Raw genomic sequence first — 27,542 nt, 5'->3', positions numbered from 1 at the left:
TGGCTCCTCCCACCTGGTCCGACATTGGAGAGGCTGCAGGTGTCATTGGTAGGTGGTGGCCAGCCCTTGCCTACCCATTGATTATGATATGTCCTTGGATCCTCCACTTCAGCCCAGTGGGAAAGAAGGAATCTCTCTTACATACCCCAAGTGCCTGGAGGATTCAAGACCTCAGTGTTTGCAGCCCCTAAAGCTTCATGTGATTTCAACCACAGACTGCTCTTTTACAGGGAAGATAAGTGGCTGGGAACAGCTGGGCTGGAGGGCCTCTTGGGGTAACATGGGGTGCAGAAGAAACACCACCCTGCCCCTGGCTCAAGTACCCTCTGGACTAGGGGAGGGAGCCAGGCTGTATCAGTCTCTCCTTCCCTATTGCAAAGGGGGGGGGGCAGCACACTAGTGTGTCGCAGCGCTTGGGGAACCAGCAAGGTTAGGGTGGAGTCAAAGCAGCACCTGCTTGCCTATCCGGAGACTTAGAAGAGTGAATACCAGTGAATGCAGTGTGTCTATAGTGCTATAGTATAGGGAAGCCCTGTGAACACCTGGGTACGGGATACATCAGGTCTTAGGTACTCCAAAAGACTGGAATCCCAATGGATCTGGGTAAAGCCAGGTACCAGGGCTCTGGCCACAGCTTGTGAGTGGCCAGGTGGCAGCACTGGGCCCACAGCTATCCAGGCTCAGGCATTGTGCTGGGCAATTGAGATGACCCTGCCTGCAGTGTGGCCACACCCCCTGTCCACTGCCTTTTTGGGGGCAGCAGCTCAGCCTTCTCAGGTTTGGGCAAAGCAAGTCAGTTCCTTGGGGGACAGGAGAGAACACATGACTGGTCCTAGGCACATGTCTGAGGCAAACAGCTCAGGGAACAGGGAGCTCACATCAGGCCACAGAGACAGGCCTAGACTGAAGGGGCCCTAGCCAGAGTGGGAGGGATTGGTAGCATTCCTCAAAAGCTGACTTTGATTAGAGGGCTGCTTGTCCTGGGGTTTTTGCCTCTAGCTTTGAATGTCCAAACATGATAATTGTCTGGGGATTCCTCAGAGGGAACCAGAGCAGGCAAAGGGTCCAGGAACCTCTGTGCAGTCTCCAGATCCCTTCACTCACCACAAGTGTGGGGCACAGGCAGCTGGTCACAGCTGGAGCTGAGGCCTTATCACTTGCCCAGGAGGTATCCCTGCCTCCCTGCATTCGTCACCCCAGCTGCAGGGCAGGAGTGGTGACAGTAACTGAGGGGCTCTTATGGTGTCCTGGGCCCATTGGGTGGGGTGGGACATCAGACCCTGGTTCTCAGGCTCCTTCAAATTCCTGTATATGGTGTCCAGGTCTCTCTGAGATCCCACTGCAGCAGATGGCACAAGGGGCCCTGCCTGGTGAGGTAAGCCTTGGAGAGCCCCCACCAATACAGTGCTGATGCTTGGCTATGCTCCTACAACAAACTGAGTAACAGCCACTCCTGTCAGCTCATCTTAAGACACTTTTATTGCTAGAATCAGGCAGGTCTTAATTTCCAAGGTGGTTTCAAAACATCCTGCATGAGGAAATGCCACAATTATAATAATCATTGGACTAAGATCATGTCACAGTGACTGAAGATGTGCACAGATCCCACAGGAATAAGAATATTTGCTTGGCCATGAACTTTACAAATAAAATTGGGCCTCACCCAGGAGTGATCACAGGGTGCTGGCCAGAGAGAAGGTGCTGAAGACTTGTCCTGCTGCGTGGCACAACTGAAGGCCCCCTTAGCCAAAGGGCAGGAAGTATCCACACCCACCACATGGCCAAGGGGGATCCTCTGGACTTACGGTCTGAGGAACCATGATGTCTGGGGCCCAGGAGGCCCAGGAATGTGGTCTTCACAAAAGGACAGGAAGTAAAATTGAATTTTCTAAAGTGGTCTGATTCATCTCAGTACAAAAACACAAAACACTGATTACAGACATGGCACAGATGAGCTCTGAGGGGTGTCACGGGAGGGAAGAGGACACTTCCTGCTGATGCTGCCAGTCCCATAGCAGGCAAAGTTGGAGGTGGGGGGAGGTTCTTGGAGGGGCCAGCAGGGGGCTGCGCTCAGGAGTGGTTCTGAATCGCTGCTCTCATTTCCATGTCACCAAGTGGTTGTGTCACCTTGACCCTGCGGTGCCTCTGCTCCTGTGTAGCCCAGAACCCAGTCTTCTGCCTGTGCTTTGTAAGATGTTGGGCTTGGGGCCCAGTGGAGGGAGCCTGGGGTGCAGAAAAGGTCTGTGTATCCCCTTTCCTGCACAGCACCCAAACTTGAGTTTGGCTAGAGGTGGAATGTGGATCTGGCCCAATCACCAACCCTGGACATGTGACACCATCCCTGACATCTACAGCCATGCAGCTGGTCTGGTGGCCCTTACTCTCCTCCAGGGGTAGGCTGACAGCTAATAACAGCTCATTGGATGTGAGGTAGCCACCTGTCCTTTAGAGGTGTCCAGGCCATGTGAGCCCCACCACCCTGCTCCGTGTTGTCCAGCACCTTTTACGAGCATCTGTCAGGACTGATACTAGCCCTGGAGGCTTTCTCTTGGAGGCCAAGAAAAACCAGCCCAACTCACAGGGATTAAAGACCCTCTGCCTGGGACAGGGACTTTCTGGTATGTGCTGGCCCTCGCCACACCTCAGTTTGGCTTCCTCCACAGGCTGAGCACCTGGAGAACCACACTCAGGGGCCTTGGGAAACCACTGAGTTTGATGACAGCAGGTTTTAAAAACCTACACCAAGTTAAAATGAGTTATAGACCCTTTCAAGATGAGTTTCTGACCCTAAAGAACTTACCTTGACTACTATCGGCCACCCTTTCCAGACACACTGCCCTGTGGCCCTCTGTCCCTGGATGGGCTGTGTGCTGCCCTCGTCTTGTCCATGCCCTAGTCTTGAAATTCACCAAGAACCCATGTAGCTTTCTGCTTTGATTCTGCCCAGAGACATAGCTGATAGTATACTGTCCCTACTGGTGCCCTAACGGTACAGCAATACAGTCCAGTTCCAGTCTCCTATGGGCTGTGGGACTGCCACCTTCTCCTCAGACTGGGGTCTGGCCTGTCATCAGGCTCTGTGTGGAGCCACCAGTTTGTCACTACCTTGGAAAAATTTCTTGGAGTCAGTCTCTACCAAAATGGGATGCTATGATTTAAAACAGCTCCTTGGGTTAGCTCTGGTTCAACCTACAATTGAAAATGTTCCTTGTTATATAAAAAAAAAAAAGGTTTAGAAAGTTACCCAGGTACCACTGCTAATCCTACAGTAATAGCCTGGAGATGACAGGTGGCCCTGACCCTGACCCCAAACCCAGCCAGGCAGTCATCCATGCTGGTGTGCTGGGCAGGAAGAGGCAGCTGGCAGTTCCCCAGCAAACACAGCAGGTGGGCAGGACAGTGAGGGTCCTGCACCTCAAGCCATGTTCCCCCTAGAAAAAGATGACATCTTCCTTGCTGACTTCTTCCTTGTTGAGTGGTTTGAGGGGCAGTGGCGAGGGCAGGAAGGGTAAGTGCTCAGGGGACATGTCAGCTGGAGCTGGGCTGGGGGCCTGGCAGGAGAGGTCTGAAAGACAGAGGAGTGCAGGGTGTCAGCAGCCACCAGACACCACGGCTGGCCCCACTGCCTGGGTGGCTGGGCTCACCTTGAGGGGCTGCAGAGCTGTGACTGCCGAGCCGGACAGGACTCAGAGAGCAGTGGCTCCGAGAGGCACTTTCATCTTTGCCCATGAGCTTGCTGAAAAGCAGCTGCTGCTTCAGGTCGAATGAGGCTGATAGAGGGAAGAGGGCACAGCCTGGGGTGCTCGGCCGTGCTCCAGGCACACAGCAGCCCCCACCTCCACCAGGGCCTTCCTCCCTCAGCACTTCCCGTGGTGCCTGTTCCTAGGGACGGACCACACTCAGCCCCAAATGCAGTGACACAAAAACAGGAACAGGCCTCAACCGACCCCAGAAAGCCCCTGGAATAAGCCAGCTTTTGGACCTAGTCAACCCCGACCCTGCCCAGGTGCATCCCAGGGAGGGCTTCCGGGCAGCACCTGTACACTCAGCACCCAGGGAGCCCCAGCACTAACAGGGGGGACAAGGACCCAGTGTCTCCTCTGGGGAAGGTGGACACTGGTAGAGCCCCTGGCACCTAGATTGGCACTAGGGAGGGGAGGTGGGAAGCATCAGCAACAGTCACTAAGGTTGTCCCTAAGTGACTAGGGTGCTCGGGCTTGTTGCCTTTGGTGACCACCTCCCCAAGGGTCTCCCAGGCCCTTCTTTCTGAGTTGCTGAGACATTCCCTTGCCCTGTTTGGCCTTGAGGACTGAGGTGGGAAAAGGACCTGGGGTCTGTCATGTCAGTTTTGCTTCTGAGATGAAAAGCCACCCCTTAGGGGTTTAAGGGACCTCAGCTATGCTCCCAGTGGTGCCTCTGGTCTCCTCCCAGCATCTTTGCAGGAGGATGGCCCTAGGGTCCCACTGTCATTTGCCCAGAAGGAGCTGCTTTGGTGTCAGATTGTTCACGACTGGATCTCTCAATCTAGGTTGAGGGCCTGGGCAGGCACTAGAAGGTCACTCACCTCTCCGAGATCACCCCACCCACACCCTGCCCCCAAGCACGGAACTCACCTGAACTCTCACTGCGCTGAGAGCCCCTGCTCTTGCCACCCTTGTCCTTGCTGCCCTTGGTGAAGGTGGCCAGCTTGGTAGGGATCTGCTGCTGCACTGCTGCCTGCCTCTGGATCTGGTTGGTGGCACTGAGCAGTTGGATGGGCACATCACTCTTGGCTGGTCGACTCTCGGCTGGCACACTGTCCCGCCGAGCCACCTCAGGGCGCTCAGGCCCTTCTAGCCCTTCCCCGTTGAAGCTGGGGGAGTGGCTCAGGGACTGGATCTGAGTGACAGAAGACACATCCCAATGACTGTTCCTCCTGGAAGCCCTCCCTGGGACTGACAGGGAGGTGCTCCCCTCTGCCCCACCTAATCTGCAGGACTTTGGCTGGGGCAGAGCCTTGCCTGCCTACCCACCCTGATCCTAGGCCAGGGTCACATAGCCTTTTAGCAGGGAGGGTCTGACCTGGGAGCTGAGCCCTGTGCTGGGCCTTAAGGAGTGGCTATTTGCTGCCTGTCCCCCAAAAAACATACCATGCTCGCAGCACTACCATGTGACTTGCAGTTATAGTCATACCACCTTCCTGTTTCCACCAGTACTTTGCACACGCGCTTTCCTAATACACATACACCTGCAGGCTACACTATCCCCTGCTTACCTCCATGGGCAACTCGGGCAGCAGCGCCCCGGAAACCGTGTTCTGCTTCTTGAGCCTCCGCAGCAGCTCCAGCCGCTCGCGCTCCCGCTCCACGGTGCGCTGGGCCTCGCGAAGCCGCTCTAGGTCGTGCTGGTAGGCCCGGCGCTGCTGCTCCAGCTCGGCGCGCTCCTGGGCCAGCTGCTCCTGCAGCTGCGCTGCCTCGTGCTGGCGCTGCTGGAGCCGGGCCGAGGCCAGGTCCAGCTCCTGCTGCTGGTGCTCCCGCAGGCGCTCCCAGCGCTGCTGCTCCAGCCGCAGCTGGCTCTGCAGCTTCTGCAGGCCCACCAGCTCCTCTCGCTGCTTCTCAAAGTTGCGCTGCCGCTCCTGCTCCAGCAGCAGGTTCCCGCGTGTGGACTGCAGCCGGAACTGCTTCTCCCGCTCCTGGATAGCCGCCCTCTGCATCTCCACGTAACTGTCCTGCTGGGCAATGACCGCCTGGGGGGAGGGGAGTCATGAGAGGCCACATCCTCTTCCAGATGCCGACCTCAAACAGGAAAAGGGCAGTGCAGCCTGTTACTGTCCACCAAGCCCTGTACCTGGAGGCTGAGGAGCAGCTGGGACAGCGCCTGAATTCTCTGGACAAGCTGTAGAGAGAAGGGGTACGGGGGAGACACATGCTGGCTGTCTGCCCCAAGCCCTGCTGGTGTGCATGCCAGTCCCCCAGGAGAAGAACAGCCTTGAACCTACCTCCAACTCCAGGATAGTGGGCAGATAGGGGCCAGACTCAGTGCCCAATGCTTCCACCTGTGGAAACACAATGTCACACAGCACAGGGCTACTGAGGATGCCAGCCAGACCCACTTACCGAAAGACACTCGCCTTAGTGTCGGGCAGGCCCTGCCTAGTCGTCTGGACATGAGGGCGCAGGGTGGCCACAGGAGGTGGGAGGGCAGCTACCGAAGGTTCATCGTGTAGAAGGCTTGGAGGTGAAGTGGGCCTGGCCACAACACTGGCCAGAGGCAGCTGGCCTCGGATTCTAAACCCACCATGTAGCCCTGTTCTCAACCCAACGCTTGGCAAGGATGGGGCTTCTGAACTGAAGGGGCGGAAGCAGCCAGCTTAACTTTGACACCTGTGGGTGTGAGGACCTGGAAAGCTCATAGTCGCTGCATGGTGGTTCTCACTGGTGGGAGAGGCCAAGGCTACTGCCCCAAGCTTGTCCCCTGCCCAGCCTCCCACCACCGCCAGTGCCTGCAGGGAGAAGCACTGGAGTTTACTTGCCTGCACATTGACCTGAGCTGAGATATTACTATTCATCATGACATGAATGGTGTGGACTGCTGTTTGCTGTAAGACAGGGAGACTAGATGACCAACACACAGGCTGTTCACACTTGCTAACAACTAAGAGAACTTGGGCCAACTCAGTGCTGAGCTCAGGACTGTCCCAAGGAAGCCACATACCGTTTGTGGTGCTTCCTCGGAGGTCCCGGGGGTGTCACTGAGCTTCGTGTCCAGACTGCTTGCAGGGTCTTGCCAGTCTCGGGGGCTTACGTCATTGCTACACACCTTCTTATAACTGCCATCTAAAAACCCCAAGCCAGGCACATGAGGATGTTTGGGGTTCCACAGAGGTCTAGAACCCCCACTCCAGGCCAGGTAGGAAACTGTGGCTAGGATGCAGCCCTAGACCCTGTGCTGCAATGGTGGCATTTGTGGCTCAGATATCGGTCGGAACAGGTCTGGATGCTGTTAAAACATTCAGCAACACTCAGAAGGCCCAGGACCCTGACCACAGAGAATTTATAGATGTCGCTGAGAAGCAGCAGTAGAGATGTCACAGAGCAAAGGCCTGGCTTTGTCAAGGACACTGTGCATAGGAACATGCAAGAAAACGGAACTTCCTGCTGCGCTGACCTTTCTGAGGGCCCTGGAAGTCCCAGTCCTGGGGGAAGAGGCACCCACCACTCACCCTTGCCAGGGACAGTGGTGCTGTCATAGCCTCCAAAGGTCTCTGTCCTGCGGCGTAGGCCCACAGAGGCATCCTCACAGTCTGCCTGGCTGTTGGTGCTGCCCAGCCACCTGCAGATCAGGCTCTGGATGTCCTCAACTGTGGAAGGAGATGGGAGGGCCCCATACTGATCTGGGCACTGCTTGTATAGGTATTTCAATCAGGACAGGACAGGTCCTGGCCGGTTGGCTTGGTGGCAGAGTGTCAGCCCAGCATGTAGATGTCCCAGGTTCAATTCCCGGTCAGGGTACACAGGAGAAGCGACCATCTGCTTCTCCATCCCTACCCCCTCTCCCTTCTCTCTCTTTCATCTCCTCTCCTTTTGCAGCAATGGCTCGATTGAAGTGAGTTGGCCCTGGGTACTGAGGTTGACTCCATGGTCTCCGCCTCAGGTGCTGAAAAATGGCTCCAGTTGCAAGGGAGCAATGGCCCAGATGGGCAGATCATTGCCCCCTAGTGGGCTTGTTGGGTGAATCCGGTCTGTCTCTGCCTCCTCTCCTCTCACTAAAAAAAAAAAAAAAAAAGGCCCAGCTGTGTCTAAAAAAGAGGCCTGCCTATGGGACAGCATGTGCACAGTACATCCTGGACCCTGGACCTGGGCCTAAGGGAGTGTTGGGTCTAGTAGGGAACTCAGTATGGTCACTGCTTGTGTGATGACACACAGAATGTTGGGGCCACAGGTTGGCAGCCTTAGGGACAAGGCTGATCACACAAAGTGCTCCAGAACAAATAAGCCTTGGCCAGGTGAGGAGGTGGGGAGAACATTCTAGGCCAAGGCACAGGACATGAGGGGGCCTCAGGGGGGCTAAGGACAATGGCCAATTCGGAAACGGGAGGGAGGGGAACACTGCTATGGTTGGGAAAGGAAGATGAGTGGAGGCTCAGATCGTCCCTCTGAAAGTCAGGGACTGTCTATCTTGTTTGCTGTTGAAAGAGGGTGCAGGTTGTCCCTCTGGAGTGAATGAGCACTGGCAGCCCGGCCTGACATGTGTCCTGGTCAGCAGGGGGCTTGGCAGCCGCATGGAAGCTACCAGGGACTCTGGTGTGGACCTTGACTGCTCAGTGAAGCAGGCCTGGGCACGGTGCATCAAGGGGCAGGCCACCTCCTGGCCAGCGCCCTCCCATGGCTGCTGGAGCATTTCCCACAGGATGCAGAGTTCTAGGAGTGCTGCTGGGTCCAGGCACCCTCAGAAATGACCCACCAAACATGCATGTGTGCATTTTTCTGGATATATCATCAGTGACCCACTACTCAGAAAGAAGAGTAACCTCTTGAATGTGGGGAATTCATCTCGGCTGACTTCCAATTTCCGGGGCCCAGCACGGTGCCTTGCATGTGGCAGGCACCGTGGAGTCTGTCAAATATGTGAGAACGTGGTCTAAGTCTGCAACCAGGGGCTTGCACCAGGTCGTGTTGAATGATCTCTAACAGGCACAGGTGGTGGCTAACACTGCTCTGGGTGCACAGCTGCCCAGCCAGATAGAAGGGTGCCCCAGACAGGTAGCAAGTCAGCCACACTAGGTGGTGCCCCCAGCCCAGGGTCGCTCCAGGCCACCGGGGCAGGAAGGTGCGTGGGAGGAAGGCAGTGCCCAGTAAGAACACTGGGGCAAGGCTACTTACTCTCAGCCATGGCTGACTTAAGGATTAGCTCCCCTTGCAAGTTATCCGAGGGGTTCCCTCCTCGGAAGAGGAGGTGTGACTGAGCCAAGTCTTCCAGTCCGGTCATCTCGGCCATTTCCAGGTAGATCTGCTGCTTCTCTCTGAGGCTCTGTGCAATTTGCTGGTCTTTCACACTCAGCCGCTCTGCAAAGCCACATGGAGGTGGCAGTCAGCCTCTCTGGATCACTCCCCAGGAGTTGGTGCTGGGGGGCCTGACAGAACAGGCTGGCCTCTGGGGACCTCTGCTGACTCACCTCGGCCCAGGTAGACCATTCCCTCCATCCAACCTTCCCAAGGCAGTAAGGGCCTGACTGCCTCTGATCGCTTCCCACAATTATAAATATCAAACACAGTGGGGTACACAGTGGGGGTATGGTGAGACCATTAGCATGTTAAGGTATTAGTCTGGGACAAACTGAGAGCCTTGTAAGACTTAGTTTTCCAATCTTGAAAATCCTCCTTCAGGCATTTAGGTCAAACTCTTTCTTACAAGTCTCCCTGTCTTATACTTCTATAGCTGCCGTGATTGTAACCTACCTTATTAGACTTCCTCCCTAGTGATTGTTAGTACAGCTATATCATGTTCAGATAAATGACTGACTCTCTTATCAGTTTCAGTCATTTTCCAATTGATTCTATTGTTATCTTGTAAGCAAATAATCATGCCCCATGCAAAAACCTAATTCTGTTGTCTCCCTTCCAATCATGTCTCACTTCTGTCTCTCTTGGTATTACCCTGGCTAGGACATCCAAGGTGAAGATGATAATGGAAAGTGGACGGCCCTGCCTGGCTCCTAGTTTTGATGGGAATGTCCCTGATGTTCCAAAGTTAAGTTGAGTTCAGCTTTTGATCTAAGATGAGAAGAATATCTTGATAAATAAAATACCTTTGTATTCCTACTTCACTAAAAATCTTGTTGGGAATGAGTGATAAGGAAATGTTACTGTATGGCATCCAGGCAGGACATATCTTTATTACCAGCTGGAGGAAATGATAAGTCAGAATGAAATGAAATGAATACTATGTTAGAACTTCCAGGGTCCGATAGGATTTCCTCCCCTATTGGACATTTTTTTTCTTTTTTTTCCAAATAAGAGGAGAGATAAGAGATACAGACTCCTACATGTACCCTGACCGGGATCCAACCAGCAACCCCTGTCTGGGGCACATGCTCCATCCATCTGGGGCCATGCTCGCAACCAAACTATTTTTAGCACCTGAGGTGGAGGCTCCATGGAGCCATCCTCAAGCCCAGGGTCGATGAGCTTCAACCAATTGAGCCATGGCTGCAGAGAGAGAGAGAGAGAGAGAGATGGGGGAGGGGGAGGGTGGAGAAGCAGATGGTAGTTTCTCTTGTGTGCTCTGACCAGGAATCGAACCAGGGACATCCACACACTGGGCTGATGCTCTACCACTGAGCCAACCAGCCAGGGCCCCTTTTTGGACATTTTTATCAACTAATACCTTTAAAAGTGCACCTCATCAGAAGACAATTTGACTTTGGGTGATGGGTATGCAACATAATTAAATGTCAAAATAACCTGGAGATGTTTTCTCTGAACATATGTACCCTGATTTATTAATGTCACCCCATTAAAATTAATAAAAAATTTAAAAAAACAAGACCATAAAAAAAGATACAAAAAAAGTGCACCCCTCACAAAGAGAAATAAAATATATACTACCTAATTTTAAGTAGTTATTGCTTAAATGTTTACCTAATTTAAAATAATTAGGTAACGTAGTGAGAGGGAAGAGGAAAGCTGATTGACAGGAGTACTAAGAATTGCCCTTGGCAATGACTGCCAAAATCTCACAGGAATCTGTCAAAACTGGGAGGAGAATGAATGAACACAATGTGCTACATTCACACAATGGAATATTTCTCAGCCATAAAAAGGAATAAAATTATGACACCTGCTGCAATGTGAATGGATTTGAAAATATGCTGATAAGATGCAAAAGAACAAATGTTTCATAACTCCATTTATACAAAGTCCCTGGAATAGCCCAGTTCATAGAAACAGTCGGCTATAAGTTATCAGCAACTGGGGGAGGAAGAAATGGGGAGTGACTGCTATCAAGGACAGGGGTGTTAAAAATGATCTAAAATTGATTGTGGTGATGGTTGTAATATTGTGATAAAAGTCATTATATGGGACACTTTTAATGGGTGAACTGTATGATGTAAGAATTATATCTCAATAAAGTAGTTGAGAAATTAAAACAGGGAGGAGAAAGCCACGGTCCCTGGCCACAAAGCCAGGGCTGGGCTTGGTCTGCCTGCCTGTAGGAGGCCATGGGATCCTGTGCTATTATCGGGCCCCTGTGCAGTTCTGCTGTATGTAACCTGGGACACCCACAGTGAGCTCTTCCCTACATGAGGACTGAATGAGGAGGCACCGTGTGTGGCAAAGCAATCATGTTTAGAAGGCGCTTGAGGACCCTGATTACCACCGCCTCCCTCCCCACACACCCCTGGAAGACCACTACTGCACCTCATGCAAGAGCTATAGGCCACAAGGCAGCACATAGCAAGATTCCCACTTTCGTAATTTGCTCCACAGCCAATCCCAATGGGACAGATCAGAAATGCCACCGGTAGTCCTAGAGCCTGCTGCCTAAGGAGTGCTCTGCAGGGCTGTGTCACCACTACTAGGAACACAACTGTAGGCACAGTGATCTGGACTGACTCCCTTTTACCTTGGAAGTCCCTCAGTCTCATGGTGCGGGCCTCAACCACCTTCCTCTCCTCTTCGGCCTCGCTGAAAGGCCCCTCCTCCTCATCTGGACAGCTGCAGGGAGAGGGGATAGGTGGGTGAGAATGCCTCACAGTCTGACTGGCCTCTGAAATGCGCACTGGGAGGTTTACCTGCAGAACCGGCTGCTAAAGAGTATCTCATTTTGTGATAGATTTAGCTTGTCAATGGTGCAGGAGAAAATGGACAGGGAGGAGAAAGACAGCCATTAGCATTTATCCAGTCTCAGTGCTGGGGTGTAATCAGTCACAGGTTTTAAATGCCTGGCCACCACTTGGAGGAGGAGGGTGGGGCCAGCTTGTTTCCTGGGGACCTGCCTAATACGAGAGGCTGCAAGTCTAGCAGAGCTGAGATTGAGGATGGAGGGAGCTTGAGCAAGCTAAGGCTTTGGGAAGCTTCCAGGAATAGAGAAAGAGAACAGCAGGCCGAGTGGGGGGTGAGGGCTGGGCCACTGTTTTCTGTCGAGTGAACCAGGAGCCAGGCATCAAGCAGAGCCATAGGGCTAGGGTCCTCAGGCTTCCCCTGACCTGAGGAGGTAGGACAGAACACCATGACCTGCTCCAACAGGTCTGGCACCATATGAGGATGGTAGCAGTGGAGTAAGGATATCCTGAGTGTCAGGTGAACTGTCCCACCAATATAGAAGTTAGAGCTGCCTGGCACCACATCCCCTGGCCAGAGACCATTTGGTCTTTTCATATCTGACAGGTCTAGCTATTATTGTAAGGAGCTGGAATGGTGCAATCTGTCCCCTTTAAATAAAGGATGGACAAAGCACTAAGGTGGAAAAAGGAGAGGAAAAGCAAAGGGGGTTTCCTGTCTGCCTGAGATTTCTGGTGCCCTCTGAGGCAGTTCAAGGTCACAGTCAATTTGCCAACCATCTAAGCCAAGGGCAAAAGGGCCAACAGGGGGAACCCACGCACATAGGATCTGGTCACCTCTCAACGGCCCTTCGGATGTGGGCCATCCAGGCGTTCCTCTCCTCTTTGGAACTGGTGTAAATTTCATACATCTCGGGCCCTTGCAGGGAGGCACTGATCAGAAACATGGCTTTTTCTTCATTGGCTACTTCCCTCACAATGAGCTTTTGTAATGAGATGATGGGGTGCTTAGAGTCCTGCATGGAAGGAACACGGTGAGAGGTCCCCTTTCACTGTTGCAAATTGTTGTTTTCAAACAATTCAAAGCAGAAATATTTTAACATTTGGAGAAAAATGATACTATTGCAATGACATCCTTGTATCTTTTAATGTGTCTGTTTAATGGGCTTAAACAAATGTCTTTTGTAATCAGTAACAAATGTACACAGTATAAAACACAAAAGAAACAAGAGTAGACATCATATAACAACAACAAATCAATCTTCCTTCTGACCTTGTGCCCCAAACACCCAGAGCCAACCAGAATTCTCAGTCTGTGTGTCCCTACGAGATATAATGCTCCTACGAACAAGTAAAATACATATTTTTAACTGGCTGCTATGGGCTGAATCCCCTCAAATCCCTATGTTGAGGCCCTCACCCCAAGCACTCAGAATGAGACTGTAACAGAAGAGAGGGGCCTTTAGAGAGGTGATTAAATTAAAATGAGGTTATGTGGCTGGGCCCTGATCCAATCTGACTGGTGTCCCCATCAGAGGAGGCCAGGACAGACACACATAGAGGGACAGCCCTGTGAGGACACCTGGAACAGATACCCAGCAGATGATGGTGTCGCATCGCCCTTGAGTGAAGGCACGGACAGCACATACAAGTGTGTTGCAGTCAAGGCCAGATGATGGGTGACAAAGCAGCTGACCTCGTCTGTGGTGCTGGGAGACCTCTTGAGAGGCTCTTTCAAATCTCTGGGAAAGGCATGTAATTTCATAGTTCAGTCACAGAGGCTGCCTTCCTTGTCAGGTGGACCCGGAGGCAAACCAGTTCTCTGAGACCCTTAGCCATGGGTGGAGGGCCTGACACTGACGCCATGCAGTGAGGTCTGTGCTGTTAGACACTGAGGACCTGGAGGGGGGGGGGGGCATAGGTGATCAGGGGAGGGAGCCAAGGCCCTGGTAGATATGGGCCAGGAGAGATGGCTGGCATCCCAGCCTGACTCCAAGTATACCAGCTACACAGAGCTCATGGCAGGCCTTGATGCAGCCCGCAGCCACCCCTCCACCCAATGCCTTGCACACAGTCAGCTTTAAAACAGCTTTTCATGTGAAGACAGGAACACATACCACAGAAGCAAAGACATATTTCTGATCCTTTTCTTGTAGTAGCAAAAGCACATCAGTCAACAGGATGGCAAGGACATCTAAGAAGAGAGGACAGGAAGGAATGTATGGGGTGATACGACTGTGTGGGTTCTGTTGGGCAGCCAGGGAGACACAGAAGCCCAGGAGGCCTTTGGCACCATGGGAAGGAGCCCAGGTCATTCTCAAACTGGTGCCATGCTGCTTCTGCTTGAGCTTAAGGGCTTCCTTTCTACCTCACGCCTTCCCACCACCTCCCCGGGTTTCAACATTTCTCCCACTGCACTGGTAGGCCCTGTGCCCTGACATCCCTGTTGTAAAGGTACCTGCTAGGTCTGGTCTTTGAAGTTCTCTCACTATAATTTCTCAAATGTGACCTCACGGCCCTGGCTGGTTGGCTCAGTGGATAGTGTTGGCCTGGCGTGCAGACGTCCCAGGTTCAAACCTTGGTCAGGGCACACGTGAGAAGTGACCATCTGCTTTTCTTCCCTTCCCTCTCTCCCTTCTCTTTCTCTTACCCTCTCACAGCCAGTGGCTCAACTGGTTCGAGTGTCAGCCTGGGTGCTGAGGATGGCTCGTATGATTTGAGCATTGGCCCCAGATGGGGGTTGCTGGGTGGAACCTCATTGAGGTGCAAGCGGGAGTCTGTCTCTCTACCTCTCCTCCTCTCACTTAAAAAAAAAAGTGAACTCCGCTACTGACCTCCTGTTCTGCCTCCTACCATAGCAATGTGCTCTCCTCCCCTGTACCCCGAGTGCCCTGCTAGGTGGCAGCAAAATGGGTGTCTTGTCCCTGTAGGTACATCTCACAGACACTGTAAAGCAGAGCTTTTGCACTTGGTGCAAATCCTGAATACATTTCCAACACGAGCGCTCAGGTGGTAAACACTGCCTTCCCAGGGGGCCTCTTCAGACATCCTCGACCCAGAGGCCCTCTCTTGCTGTCATTCTCTTACACTGCAGCGTCTAACTTTCTCAAAAGCATTTACTGCACCTTTTGCTATTTTTCTATTTGCTGATTTTTGTCTGTCTGCCCACTGATGGAAGCCCCATGAGAGTGGGAGGCCTTCTACCACCCATTGGGGTTGGCATACAGAAGGCACTAACCTGTATCTATTGGGTGCATGTCACCCAAAATAAAAACAAACATTTTGTTGTCTGACCACCTGAAGATTCTGTCACTCCCTTTACGATTCTCACAGATGCTGATGCCACTGAACAGGTCAGCATGGAAACACCAGAGGCTCATGAAATGGACAGGATATTTGAGTGGGAGTCTTGAGTGCTCTCTGATCTGGAACTGCACCACGGATTTTGAAAGCTGGGCTCGGAGCTCACCCTGAACAGTGACTGGGATGCTTGAGAAATCCAAGGTTGGCAGCCTGGGTGGCGTTTCCTGCCCATAGCAGGCCCTTTGGTGGCTAGGCCCATTGCAGGTGCACCCATTATGGCTTGGGGACTTATGAAGCTTTGGCTTTCTATTCAGATGTAAGAGTCCCAGTCCTGTGCCCTCCTGGCACACACCACACCATCTCAAAGACTGGAGGAAGAAGGTGTGAGTGTGGCTCTCTCATTCTGATGACACTCCTGGTTGCCCGTGCTCATCCTGATTCTGCACACCTTGCTTCAGCCACCAAACAGCCAGCCTGCAGTGGCTCTGTGACAGCTGGCAACCCACTGACCCAAAATGGTGCTCACTGATCCAGAGGGCACCCCCCCACACTCCATGGTGGTGGCACAGATTCAAGATTGTGCCCTGCCCTGGCCGGTTGGCTCAGCGGTAGAGCGTCGGCCTAGCGTGCGGAGGACCCGGGTTCGATTCCCGGCCAGGGCACACAGGAGAAGCGCCCATTTGCTTCTCCACCCCTCCGCCGCGCTTTCCTCTCTGTCTCTCTCTTCCTCTCCCGCAGCCAAGGCTCCATTGGAGCAGAGATGGCCCGGGTGCTGGGGATGGCTCTGTGGCCTCTGCCTCAGGCGCTAGAGTGGCTCTGGTCGCAATATGGCGATGCCCAGGATGGGCAGAGCATCGCCCCCTGGTGGGCAGAGCGTCGCCCCTGGTGGGCGTGCCAGGTGGATCCCGGTCGGGCGCATGCGGGAGTCTGTCTGACTGTCTCTCCCCGTTTCCAGCTTCAGAAAAATGAAAAAAATGAAAAAAAAAAAAAAAAAAGATTGTGCCCTCACTCCAAGATGGCAATTCAAGAAGGTGGTCCAACTAAGAAGGTGCCACCAGTCTAAGATGGGAGCCACCACTCCTAAATGGCACCACTAATGCAGAGGGTGCCCACCCTCCAGGATGGTGCCCTAGTCCAAAACAGTGCCTAGCACACCAAGAGGGTGCCACAGATTCCAGATGGCATCACCACTCCAAGATGGTACTGCCATGCCAGAATGGTGGCTAGGGGCAGTATATTACCTTTCTTTTTTTTTTTAGAGGAGGGGAGATAGTGAGACAGAGTCCCATATGTGCCCTGACCTTGATCCACACCTGGCAACCCGTCTGGGTCTAATGCTAGAATCAAATGAGCTAGCCTCAGTGTCTGAGGCTGACAGTTGCACCAACTGAGCCATCCTTAGCGCCTAGGACCATGCTTGAACCAATCAAGCCACTGGCTACAGGAGGGGAAGAGGGAAAGAAGCGGGAGAGGGAGGAGGGAGAAGCAGATGATTGCTCCTCATGTGTGCCCTGACTGGGGATCAAAGCCAGGACATCCATACACTGGACAATGCTCTACTGACTGAGCCAACTGGCCAGGGAAGCACTTTACCTTTCAGACGCCCCGACGTGGTCTTCCAGCACAGCATGCCGTCCAGCTGGAGCTGCCGCTGCAACATATCCTCCTTGCGGAAGGTCAGCCCATTCTTGAGCTTGCTGGAGGACTTCAAGTCCATCTTCCCGGCAATTTCTTTGAGGCGCTGGCCTTTCTCGCATTCGCTGACCTTGGCATCCACTTGTGAGATGATGTCTTTGATGAGGTTCAGGGCCTGGGTCAGGTCTTCATAGTCCTTGGAGCCAGCTGCCACACACAGCAGAGTTAGTGCTTTTCTTTGAGTCCATGAACAATGGTAGAGGTGGCCATGCTACAGGGTCTGCGAGGTGTGTTCCTTTAGGCCACTGCTTGGAGGACCCTCAAGAATCACCTTCTAACTCAAGTTTTCCAAGACATAAATGCTTCTCCAAAATAAATGTAACAGCCCAGTGTTTGGTTTTTATCAAGACAGGGCTTCTTTCGAATGTAGAAGCTAAGGTGCAATTCAAATGATAAAAACAGCCCGGCACAGCTCCACCAGCCACTCCTTGGTAAACAGACTTCCCTGTGTCCTCCAACTCTTCATAAGACTCCCTCCACCTCCTGCCATTACTAAGAGCTAGGGATGTAGTTTTCATGGTTGGGGAACTTGCTCATTCTTGCACCCATGGCCCAAATCCCCTAGATATGAGGGAGGTGTGGTCCGCATTGCCTTGGCCTCCAAGAACTCCCATCTGGGCTGTGTGCCCTTTCCCTCTGCCCTCCATGCTATAGGCTGTCCCTCTCGTGGCACTGGTCATGGACTCTGTGCCCATCTGGATCACTCAGGAGTAACCTGAAACAAGGGCAGTTACTCCATCATTTACGCACTCCTCACACCAGGGGTAATGGCAGATAAATGAGACTCGGAACCCACACAACAAATTCCACACAGTGGCAGCTCAGTTCATAACCGCCAAACTCAGCTGAACCCAGAGAACCAGGGACAAATCACAAAGGGGCACTCATCCAGTCTGTTGCCAAAAGGGAGCAGGGACACAGACCACCCCCAAGCACCAATGGGCAAGGCAATAAGACGGCTACTGCACCTTCTGTGTTCTGAATGATGCGCTCCACTAGCACGGGGTACTTGGTTATGCGCTGAGTGACCAGAAGAATGCACTCCAGCATGCCAAGCCGCCTCACAATGGAAAAGTTGCCGATTTTCTATGAAATAGAAAACAAAACCACAACATATTGACATTTTATCTCTTGCCAAACTCGTGAATTTAACTTGGTCAGATACTGAGGCTAGGGGCTCCTTCCTCTTTTAGCTGACGGGGACCTTTTCTTTGTCATGTCACCAAACATTCAAAAGCAGAGACCACTTGCATGATACGTAAAGGCACCAAAGGCAAAGGCAGCTTTGCCTATTGAAAAGAGGGCCCCTGAGAGACCAGTCGAGGAGAAACTAGAACCAGCAGAGGCGGCATGGAAGCCACCTGGAGAGCTATCTGATGCACACATGCACCCATGTGTATGATGATCCCCACCTGACCGATAGTTGTTGGAACCATCCAGAACTAGATGAGGCCTGTGCCTTCTGAACTGGCTCCCCACTGGCTTCTGACACACACCTCTGGCTAAGAACCCTCGAAGTGACCTTCTGAAGCTGTTTGCTGGTGGTGCCAAGGGTGGCTGGCCAGAGTGCACCATGTACTCTGCTTTTTGCTCCTATCACGCGTCTGTGCTTCAGAAACACCAGGGTTGCAGAGGACCAGAGAGTCAGTGTGGGATCTGAGATTACTGGGCAATGCTCTGCTCTGTTTCTTTCTGTCTCATCAGAACCCTCCCACTTAGCAGGTGTTTCTGGCTCAATGCTCGTCACAGATGAAATCAGGCCCAGAAGTGCCCCTCTCCCCTCACGTGTACCCACTGTGAGGACAGTGGAGGGAAGGAAGAGCACACCATTCCTAACACCAGACCCTGAGTTATATAACGTCACTTCAGAGGGAAGCCACGGGGTGCAGATGATAGGTGGTGAAGCCCCTTTGGAGTCAGGTGGCAGGGGCTGTTGTATGGCCATGCTGACAAAGCCCAGGTGCTCGTGCTGGAACACGGGAGGTGGGGCCTTGTCCAACCCGCCTGACTCAGGCTGGGTGAAGTGTTTTTAGTTCTGAGCTGTGAGCATCCACACACTGTTAGGCATAAGGTGGGTGTGGGTCATCCCACCGGCTATAGGGGAACAAATGGGACCAGAGTGGGGAGGGGAACAAATGGGACCAGAGTGGGGAAGAGGCGAAGGGTTAGAGTAAGGCACACCTTGCATCAGCAGGAGTGTTTAAAGGCACCACTGGCTCTAGAGGGGGTGGTTCCCAGGGAAGGTGGCCCCTTGAAATTACATTTATGTCACCTCAACATTCTAAGGAAGACGGTCAATGGGTTCCACACTGGGGCATCTCAGAGGCTTCCCTGGCACATCAAGGAACAAAGCTCCAGCTATGAGTTTGTGGTTAAGAATGAAATAGAAATTCGAAATCATTGGTGTATAACAGGTATCTTAATTTCAAAATCTCTAAGCAGCTCTGTGGGGGGAAAAAAAACCTAAAGCAAAGAAGATATGTTTTAAATTAAAAAAAAAATTATTTTCTTTTTTTACCTTGATCAAGTTTTGAAATTTCTTATTTTGCTGCAGCAGCAACTTGTAATGACTAACTGCTTCGTTGTGGCTACTACAAAAGACACCATATTTTTCTTTCATTCTCTCTCCATTTTCACCTGAAAACTGAAGAAAGTGAGGACATTATTGAAATGGAACATGAAAACGCCAGGGCATGTGTTCTCCCTATTCATCTGACTCTGCTAAAACAAGTACTGACTTCACTGGTGATTTCACTTTCTTCTCTAACAAACACAGAAATGCTTCATTACAGGTGTCTAATGGCAAGGTACAATATAGGTAAAACGAGAAAACTTTCTGCTAATGGGCTTTATGCCATCAGAGGTGCTGCAACAACTTCTTGAAATCTAAAAGGAAAAATAAGTTTAACATGAAGAATATTAGGAAAATTTAAAAGCAAAGGGGGTATTTAAAAACAGAAAAGCCCAGAATGAAACACTAGATAGTGTTTGCACAAGTATGTTGCTATTTAGGCGCCTATGTCGTTAAACCATTAGCTACATGCACAAGTGGAAGGGCCTGGGACCACTGTCTCCAGGAGTGGCAGGCTCTCAATCAATGGGGGGGGACAGGGTTCCTGGACCCAAATCCAATGTGGGGGTGGTTCTCCCCATTACCAGTAATTCTCACACAACAGGGTCCAACACTATCTACCTGGAGACAGCATCAGATTCTACAGGTTAAGGGTTCAGTTCCACAAAAGTGCCTCCCCCTTTAAAACACCAGTTGTCACCTGAGCTCCTGGCTGACTGGCTATCAATCAGGATTCCCAGCACCCCCTTCTCGGGTTGGATGAATCTACTAGAGTGGCTCACAGAACTAAGAAAGACAAGTTTCTTACTTGACCAGTTTTGTTATGAAGGATATAACTCAGGAGCAGCCAGATGAAAGAGCTGCATAGGGCCAGGTATGGGGAAAGGGCTCAGAGCTCCCATGACCTGCCTTGCGTGGCCAGGCATCACTCTCCCCAAATCTCCATGTGTTCACAACTGGACGCTCTCCAGACCCTGTCCTGCTGGGTTTATATGGAGTTTTCTCTACATAGGCACTACTGATTAACTCATTAGCCACTATCCACTGATTCGACCTACAGCCCCTCTTCGCACCCAAGGATCAAGGAAGGGGTAGGACTGAAAGTTCCAACCCTCTAATTACACCGTTGGGTCCCCTGGCAATCAGCTCCCATCCTTAGGTCCTAAAAGTTACCTCATTCACATAACCAAAGACACCTTTATGCTCTCCTCACTTAGGAAATTCCAAAGGTTTTGGGAGCTATGAGACTAGAAATGTGGAAGAACATCAAATATATATTTCTTATAAATAACAATATTGCAGGGAACCCGGTTTTTGTTATTGGGAGAAACAGCTGGAGTGAGGGCCTGTGCTGGCCTTGCCCACCTGCTCTACCAGGAGGTCCCCGATTTTCTGGATGCTATAATTCCGGTCACTGCCCTCTTCCAGGGACTCCTGGCGGCGTTCCTTCAGCCGAGAGAGGAAGTGACTGTGCATCTCCAGCAGGTCGTCTGCACACGGGAAGAGACGGCTGATGGCCTCGCTGCTGAACTGCAGCTCCTCCTGCAGGGCCCTGGCGTACACCTTCAGCATGATCTTGAGCGTCCGCACGTGGTGCACCTCCGTCTGTATCAGCTCTGCGGGGACACAGACGACAGCACTTGCCCACAGTAGGGAGCACGCCTGGCTTTACTCCTCCTGTGTCCCACAGACACCACTCGTGTGTACTGCCTGCACACCACATACCAGGCTGCCTTTTCAGTTCTCACCCAAGTCCTCATCCCCGTAGCCTTACTGCCCAGGACTCAGGCCTTCCCACCCCAGTGCTGCCGAGGTCCCAGTGGAAGGGAGCAGTGAGGGGTAGAGTGACATCAGGAAAGTGACATGAGGACCCCGGATGTGCACTGGGACCTCAAATTCACAGGAAGATTTCGTGCCTTAGAGTCAAACAATTCAAGGTTGTTTTAAGCCAGAAAATTGTCTGGATAAACACCATTCCTTGGGGTGTGAAACACACGTTTGTGCACATCAGTGGCAAGATTCAGACTACAGCTGATGCAAAAGAAGAGCTCAAATGAGATTTTAATTCATTGTAAAAGGCAAAGAAAGATCAGGTTTTGTGTTGCAGTTTTTCTTTTCCTTATTTTTAAAAATTTTTATTTATTGATTTTAGCCAGAGAGGAAGGGGGAGAGAGAGATTGAAAGAAAGAGAGAAAGAGAGAGAGAGAGACAGACAGACAGACAGGAACATCAATCTGCTACTGTAAATGCCCTGACCTGGGATCAATCCAGCAAACTCTGCGCCTCAGGCTGAAGCTCCAACCAATGGAGCTATCTAGCTAGGGCTTCTTTTTCTTATTTTTTAGTGAGCAAGAGACAGAGGGACAGACAGACAGGAAGGGAGAGAGATGAGAAGCATCAATTCATACTTGTGTCATTTTAGTTGTTCATTATTGCTTTCTCATATGTGCCTGACCGGGGTTGGGGGAGACTCAGGTTGAGCCAGAGACCCCTTGGGCTTCAAGCCAGAAACCATGGGATTATGTCAATGATCTCAAGCCAGTGAAGCGGTGAGCCCATACTCAAGCTGGTGACCTTGGGGTTTTGAACCTGGGACCTCAGCCTCCCAGGTTGATGCTCTACCTCAATGGTAGGTAGTCAACCTGGTCCCTCCTGCCCACTAGTGGGCATTCCAGCCTTCATGGTGGGCGGTAGCGGAGCAACCAAAGTATAAATAAAAAGATAGATTTAACTATAATAAGTTGTTTTATAAAAATTTATTCTGCCAAACTTAGCGAAAATCCAACATAAAGTACTTGGTAAGTAATTATTATTATATGCTTTAACTTGCTGTAACTCTGCTTTATAAATTTTATAAAGTAAAGTTACTTCCCTACTTTATAAATCACCACTACTATGGAACCGGTAGGCGGTTAGAAAATTTTACTATTAACAGAGACACAAAAGTGGGCGGTAGGTATAAAAAGGTTGACTACCTCTGATCTACCTCTTGCACCACCAATAGTCAGGCTTCATTAGTTGGAGTTTTTCTGACATTCAAGTTAAGGCCTTAAAGCTATTAAAGACAAAACCAAAGTCAATAGTGCCGGGCCCCAGGTGTCCGGTGTCCAAAGTGGGACGGAAGGAGGGCTGGAAGCAGTCTGTTTGCCCAGCAATGGAAATAATGTGGCGACAAGCTGCCCTGATGGCAGCATCTAGCCTGGTCCTCCAGTCCCCTCTGTAGGGTCTCTGGCATACATCTAGGTCCCAAGAGGAAGTGCCCACCAGGGTGATCCTCCACATCCGCACTCCACCTTCCCCTGGCCCAGGCAGGGAGCTCAGTGCATGAGATGTGGAAGGAAGCGCGTGCCAATGGACACCACACTGGGATCCCAGAACTGGACCTGCTTTATGGGATAAAAGTAGAACACTTCTAGATATACCAGAATTTCTTCCCAGAATGCCAATGAGGGAGAGGAAAATTCCCCCTTTGGTGGCACAACACGGTCATTCTTGGGGGACAGTTTCCATGAAGAGGACCATAAGAACAAGCAACAGCCTGACCAGTGGTGGTGCAGTGGATAGAGTGTCAATCTGGGACACTGAAGGCCCAGAGTCAAAACCCCGAGGTCACCGGCTTGAGTGCGGCCTCATCTGGCTACAGTGTGAGGTTGCTGCTTGAGCATAGGATCATAGACATGACCCCATGGTCACTGGCTTAAACAAGGGGTCACTGGCTCAGCTGGAGACCCACATGAAGGCATATATGAGAAGCAATCAATGAACAACTAAGGTGATGCAACCAAAAGTTGATGATTCTTATCTCTCTCCCTTCCTGTCTGCCTCTGTCTCTGTCTCTTTCTGCCTCCTCACTAAAAATATAATACAATAAAATAAAAATAAATAAAGGAAAGGAAGAACAAGTAACAGCTCTGAGGAAAGAAAGGCCTTGGGTCCCAGTGCGACTGCCCTGGGTCTTGGTCACCCAGCTGAAAGGGTCCTGGAGGGACATACATGGGGCACCCAGCACAGCCCCCGGCTGGGGGATAGGCTCCGAGTGTAGGAGCTGGGATTTCACTGTAAGATACAACACCTCATCAGGACAGTGGCTACCCATGGCCAGGTTGTCTGACAGCCAGTAGGACAGCCAGTGGGAAGGGACACCCATGATGAAGATGGTGCTACAGTCACACGGGGAGAAAGGGACATGCCTCTCAAAGCCCCCAATCACAGCCATGCTCAGGCCTGGTTCTCTCTCAGGGTCACCAATAAGGTAGGAAAAATCAGGCCTGGGCATTCAGCCATCCTCGTCCTTAGAGACGTCCCTGGCCACCTTCTTCCTGGCCCCAAAGGCAGGGCTGTCCTGGGAAGAGCAGGAAGCAGAGAAACATTCTCGGGGGCATCAGCAGTGGGGCCCAGGCTCCCAGGTGGAAATTTTTAAAAAAAAGAGGAAATTAAAAAAAGAAAAAAAGGATGTGGAGTGCCAGTGTGGGGGTGGAGAACTTCTCACCGTAGAGTACATCCTGTCTCTTTATCACCTCCTTTTTTTGTTCCTTTGCATATGCTGGGTCCACAGACAGGCTCCAGGACTCGGCCTCAAACTCATGGGCGTCTGATTCGATCTCACTCCTCAGTGTGGCGGTGTAGGGCTCTGGAGGAGGAGCAAGAGGCCACTGCTCAGGGCCCTTAGCCTGGCTGGCTCAGGACACCCCAGCCTTCATCTCATGGACTGATGTGGGTCCCAGCACTTCCCAGGGCGGATGGAGACCACCTGTCACTGGTGAAGAAATTGGGATGGCCGTACCTTCTACAAAAATGGACTCAGCATTCGAGGATATAAGTGAAAGGGAGTCATCAGGTGCCTGCTTAAACTTCAAAAATACAGAGTCGGCTTCATCCATCTCTCCTGTGACTAGTCTAAATAAAAGTCATAAAAACAATTATTTCAAAATATTGAAATAAACACACACCCCATTCTATGAAGGCAAATTAGACTGTTAATCAATCCACTAAAATATTATTTGAGAACTTTGTGGATTTCAATATACCTTAACTTTGTCATGAATCACTTCTGAAAATTTAAAAACTGTCAACATCTCAGGACTTCTTCTACCATAACAAACTTTAATGTTCAGATATAGTCAAAGTGTGGGTTAATTGTATGTTTTCTTTACTGGCCACTGGAACCCCCAAAATTCTTTCTAGCAAGAGTCAGGTGGACAAAGCCTCACTCAGTGGAGGTGGAGGAAGAACTGTTTCAGAGGAAAAGGATGATAAGCTCCTCTCCCCACCAACAAGGGTTACCCCAGTTTTTACGCTAAGTTTTCTCCCTGAACACTGCTGAAAGCAGTATTGAGTGAACCACTCTGGTGTCCTTGAAACACTGGGTTAGGGCATAAATAACAAGCTGCAACCTCCACAGCAAAATCAGTGGGACTTTTAGCCTTGTCTTGAGTTCAGAAAGGAATGCTGGCCAAGGGTCCTATAACAGCATGAAGCAAACTGGTTACAAATAGCCAAGTCCACCCAGAATACACTATTTTTAAAAAGAAAAAGAAATGACTCTGAAACAAGTGTTAAGGGGAACTCTACAGTCTTGGTTGGGGGCCCACAAGCAGATTCACACACTGCAGGGTCTCCTCTCAGAGAGGGTATGTATGGGTAGAGTCCCCATGGAATGCCACACCCCAAACTCCCTCCCTTCATCTGTGCCTGACAGCAGAGAGGACCAGCTTACCCAAGTCTTGTCCCTGTTCCCACTGGGCTGGGTGCTGGCTGTGGACCCCCCTTTTGTGCGACTGTCATGCCGACATTCCTGGACAGGGCTGGGTTGCCATCGGACAAGAGGGTGGCTCTTGGTTGCTCCTTCAGGGACACTGTGACAGAGGCAAAGACAGAATTGGTGCTGAGGAAGTGAGCAGGGTAGTGGAGGCGGCCCATCCTGAAGCCCTGCTCTGATCGTGGCCGCAGCATAGCAGGATCTGTAAGGTCAGTAGCTCATTATCTAGAAAGAAATTCTCGCCCCATTTCCTAGGACAGGAGCCACAGGACAGCTCGGGGCGGTGCAGCATGTGGTCTCTGTCACTGCCCTTGGAATGCGCAGTCCCATGTTCACGTGTGGAGCTCTCAGACTCCAGCAGAGTGCTGTTTTATGCCTCTGTGGGATCTTTCTACAAGTGTGAAACTACATCTGTTCTTACTGTATTGGCTGAAGCAGCAGCTCTGGAGAGCAGGATATTGGTCCCTACAGTGACCATTTAGGGAGCAAATCACCTGTATTTTTTTCCTTTGGTAAAACAACAGCAACAAAGCCTCCTGACACTTCTTCCATCTTAGTAGGGAGTCAAAAAGCAGAGAACAGTTACCTTCACTGTAAAGAAGCTAAATCATGAAATAGGGAGCTCTGTGCTTGGTGTGGCTTGTACTGACATCTCTCTCTCACTTTCTCTCTCTCACCCCCCCCCCCCCCCCGCAAACAGGTTTGGTAAGAACTCTAGTTGAATCTGACCACCAGAGTGAACAGATAGCAGGCTCTGATCTTATTTCATATGGTGATTGTAAACCAAACTAACAGGCAACAGGGAATCCAAACAGCTGCCCACACTCATCTGCTCATTAACTCAAGAGCTTAGCTCAGTGGTTCTCAAAGTGTGCTCCAGGGTGCACTGGCACGCCCTAGAAGATGTCCAGGTGCACCCTATGCAGTGGTCAGCAAACTCATTAGTCAACAGAGCCAAATATCAACAGTAAGATTGAAATTTCTTCTGAGAGCCCAAATTTTTTAAACTTAAACTATATAGGTAGGTACATTTCTTATCGAGGTAGCGTCTGCATGTGGTATTTTGTGGAAGAGCCACACTCAAGGGGCCAAAGAGCCACATGTGGCTCGTGAGCCACAGTTTGCTGACCAGAGCCCTATGACATTCCAGAGAAATATGTGCCTGTTGGGGACCAGAAAACCAATAGGGCTTTGGAGTTTTTAGATTTTGGGGGGACAGAGGTGTGGGGAATTGGCTGTAAGCTGATAGTCTGCCCAACCCCTCTCCTCACTTGCCTGATTAGGTTGCAAAAGGCTGTTAAGCTGTGGTGCTGGATTGTTTACACTACCCCCCATGTTCCCTGGAAAGACTAGAGGCAAGTTTCTTCTATGCTTTGTTTAGTGTCAAGTTAAGATGATATGTATGGTGGGGGTTTTCTGCACTTGGTAAAATTCTTGGGTTGCCTTGGAAACGTGATCAGAGACCATTGATTTGCTAATGGCCTCACTTTGCCCTACATATAAAGCAAGATGCCATTTTTGGGCGCACTTTGTTCTTGCCAGCAGCAAGTACAGGGCCCTTCTGACCCCGTATTTTCTTAATTCCGTGTATTTTCTTAATTCTGCACAGTTCCCACTCGGGACCTGGAATTACTAGCTGCACTGGTTCATGGCATGTGCCCAGATATAAAAATAAATATAGTTACTCTATTATACCATTTGTTTACGGAAATACTGCTATTTTTGTTAACACATCATTATTATATTTATTATTAACACATCATTATATTATTTTTAGATAAATACACCCAAATAAAATGGATAGGTTTCTCAAAAAGAAGCGTGATATTGAAGAATTCGATTCTGGAAGTGGGCAAAAGTTAAGTGTAAATAAAACAGGATTTGAAGGCTGAAAGGCAGAATTTAATTTATAGCATTTTCCATCACTTAACACTGAACAATATAATTGGATTATAAACCCATTCATGGACGCTTCAAGTGATTTTGGTTTAACATTAACAGAAGAAGAAGAACTGGCAGCTATATCCACTGATCGTGGAGTGATGATTAAACATAAGGAATTGTCTCTTGAAGCCTTTTGGATTTTTATAAAATAAGAATATCTAAAAAAAATATCTAAAAATGCTTTGAACATTTTACTACAATTTTCAACATCCTATTTATGTGAATTAGGATTTTCTACCCTCAACACAATTAAGAGTAAAAAGAGAGGAATTCTTCAATGTATTGACGAGAAAATGAGTTTCCCTTTCAAATATATGCCCAAACATTGAAGAAATCGCTAGGACACATCAGGCTCATGTTTTTCATAAACACAAGAATGAAAAAAATTAACACATTTGTGCTGGGACCTGCCGAATTTACTAAATCTTACTAAGAATGTATATATGTATATAAAAAGATAACGTTTTTTGTCATTTTTTTAACCACTCTTTTTTACAAATTCTAAAAAG

General features: G+C 50.5%; 1 protein-coding gene across 1 annotated transcript in view; it reads right to left on the bottom strand.

The window, feature by feature from the left end:
* Window positions 1-1,456: 1,456 nt before the first annotated feature.
* ARHGEF18 (Rho/Rac guanine nucleotide exchange factor 18) overlaps window positions 1,457-27,542 on the bottom strand; it is an 87,391-nt gene continuing 61,305 nt past the window's right edge. Inside the window, 19 exon segments of the mRNA XM_066278461.1 lie at window positions 1,457-3,565; window positions 3,645-3,770; window positions 4,614-4,878; window positions 5,255-5,725; window positions 5,827-5,874; window positions 5,978-6,034; window positions 6,694-6,815; window positions 7,202-7,339; window positions 8,862-9,044; window positions 11,605-11,696; window positions 12,599-12,777; window positions 13,879-13,955; window positions 16,658-16,906; window positions 17,728-17,845; window positions 19,278-19,403; window positions 20,697-20,947; window positions 23,821-23,961; window positions 24,115-24,227; window positions 25,048-25,186. Coding sequence (XP_066134558.1) covers window positions 3,432-3,565; window positions 3,645-3,770; window positions 4,614-4,878; window positions 5,255-5,725; window positions 5,827-5,874; window positions 5,978-6,034; window positions 6,694-6,815; window positions 7,202-7,339; window positions 8,862-9,044; window positions 11,605-11,696; window positions 12,599-12,777; window positions 13,879-13,955; window positions 16,658-16,906; window positions 17,728-17,845; window positions 19,278-19,403; window positions 20,697-20,947; window positions 23,821-23,961; window positions 24,115-24,227; window positions 25,048-25,186 — 3,029 coding nt within the window. The 3' untranslated portion in view covers window positions 1,457-3,431.

This window comes from Saccopteryx bilineata, chromosome 4 (assembly GCF_036850765.1).
Source record: "Saccopteryx bilineata isolate mSacBil1 chromosome 4, mSacBil1_pri_phased_curated, whole genome shotgun sequence".
Classification (NCBI taxonomy): domain Eukaryota; kingdom Metazoa; phylum Chordata; class Mammalia; order Chiroptera; family Emballonuridae; genus Saccopteryx; species Saccopteryx bilineata.
The sequence above is the reverse complement of the archived record's forward strand: the minus strand, read 5'-3'. Positions and strand labels throughout refer to the sequence as shown.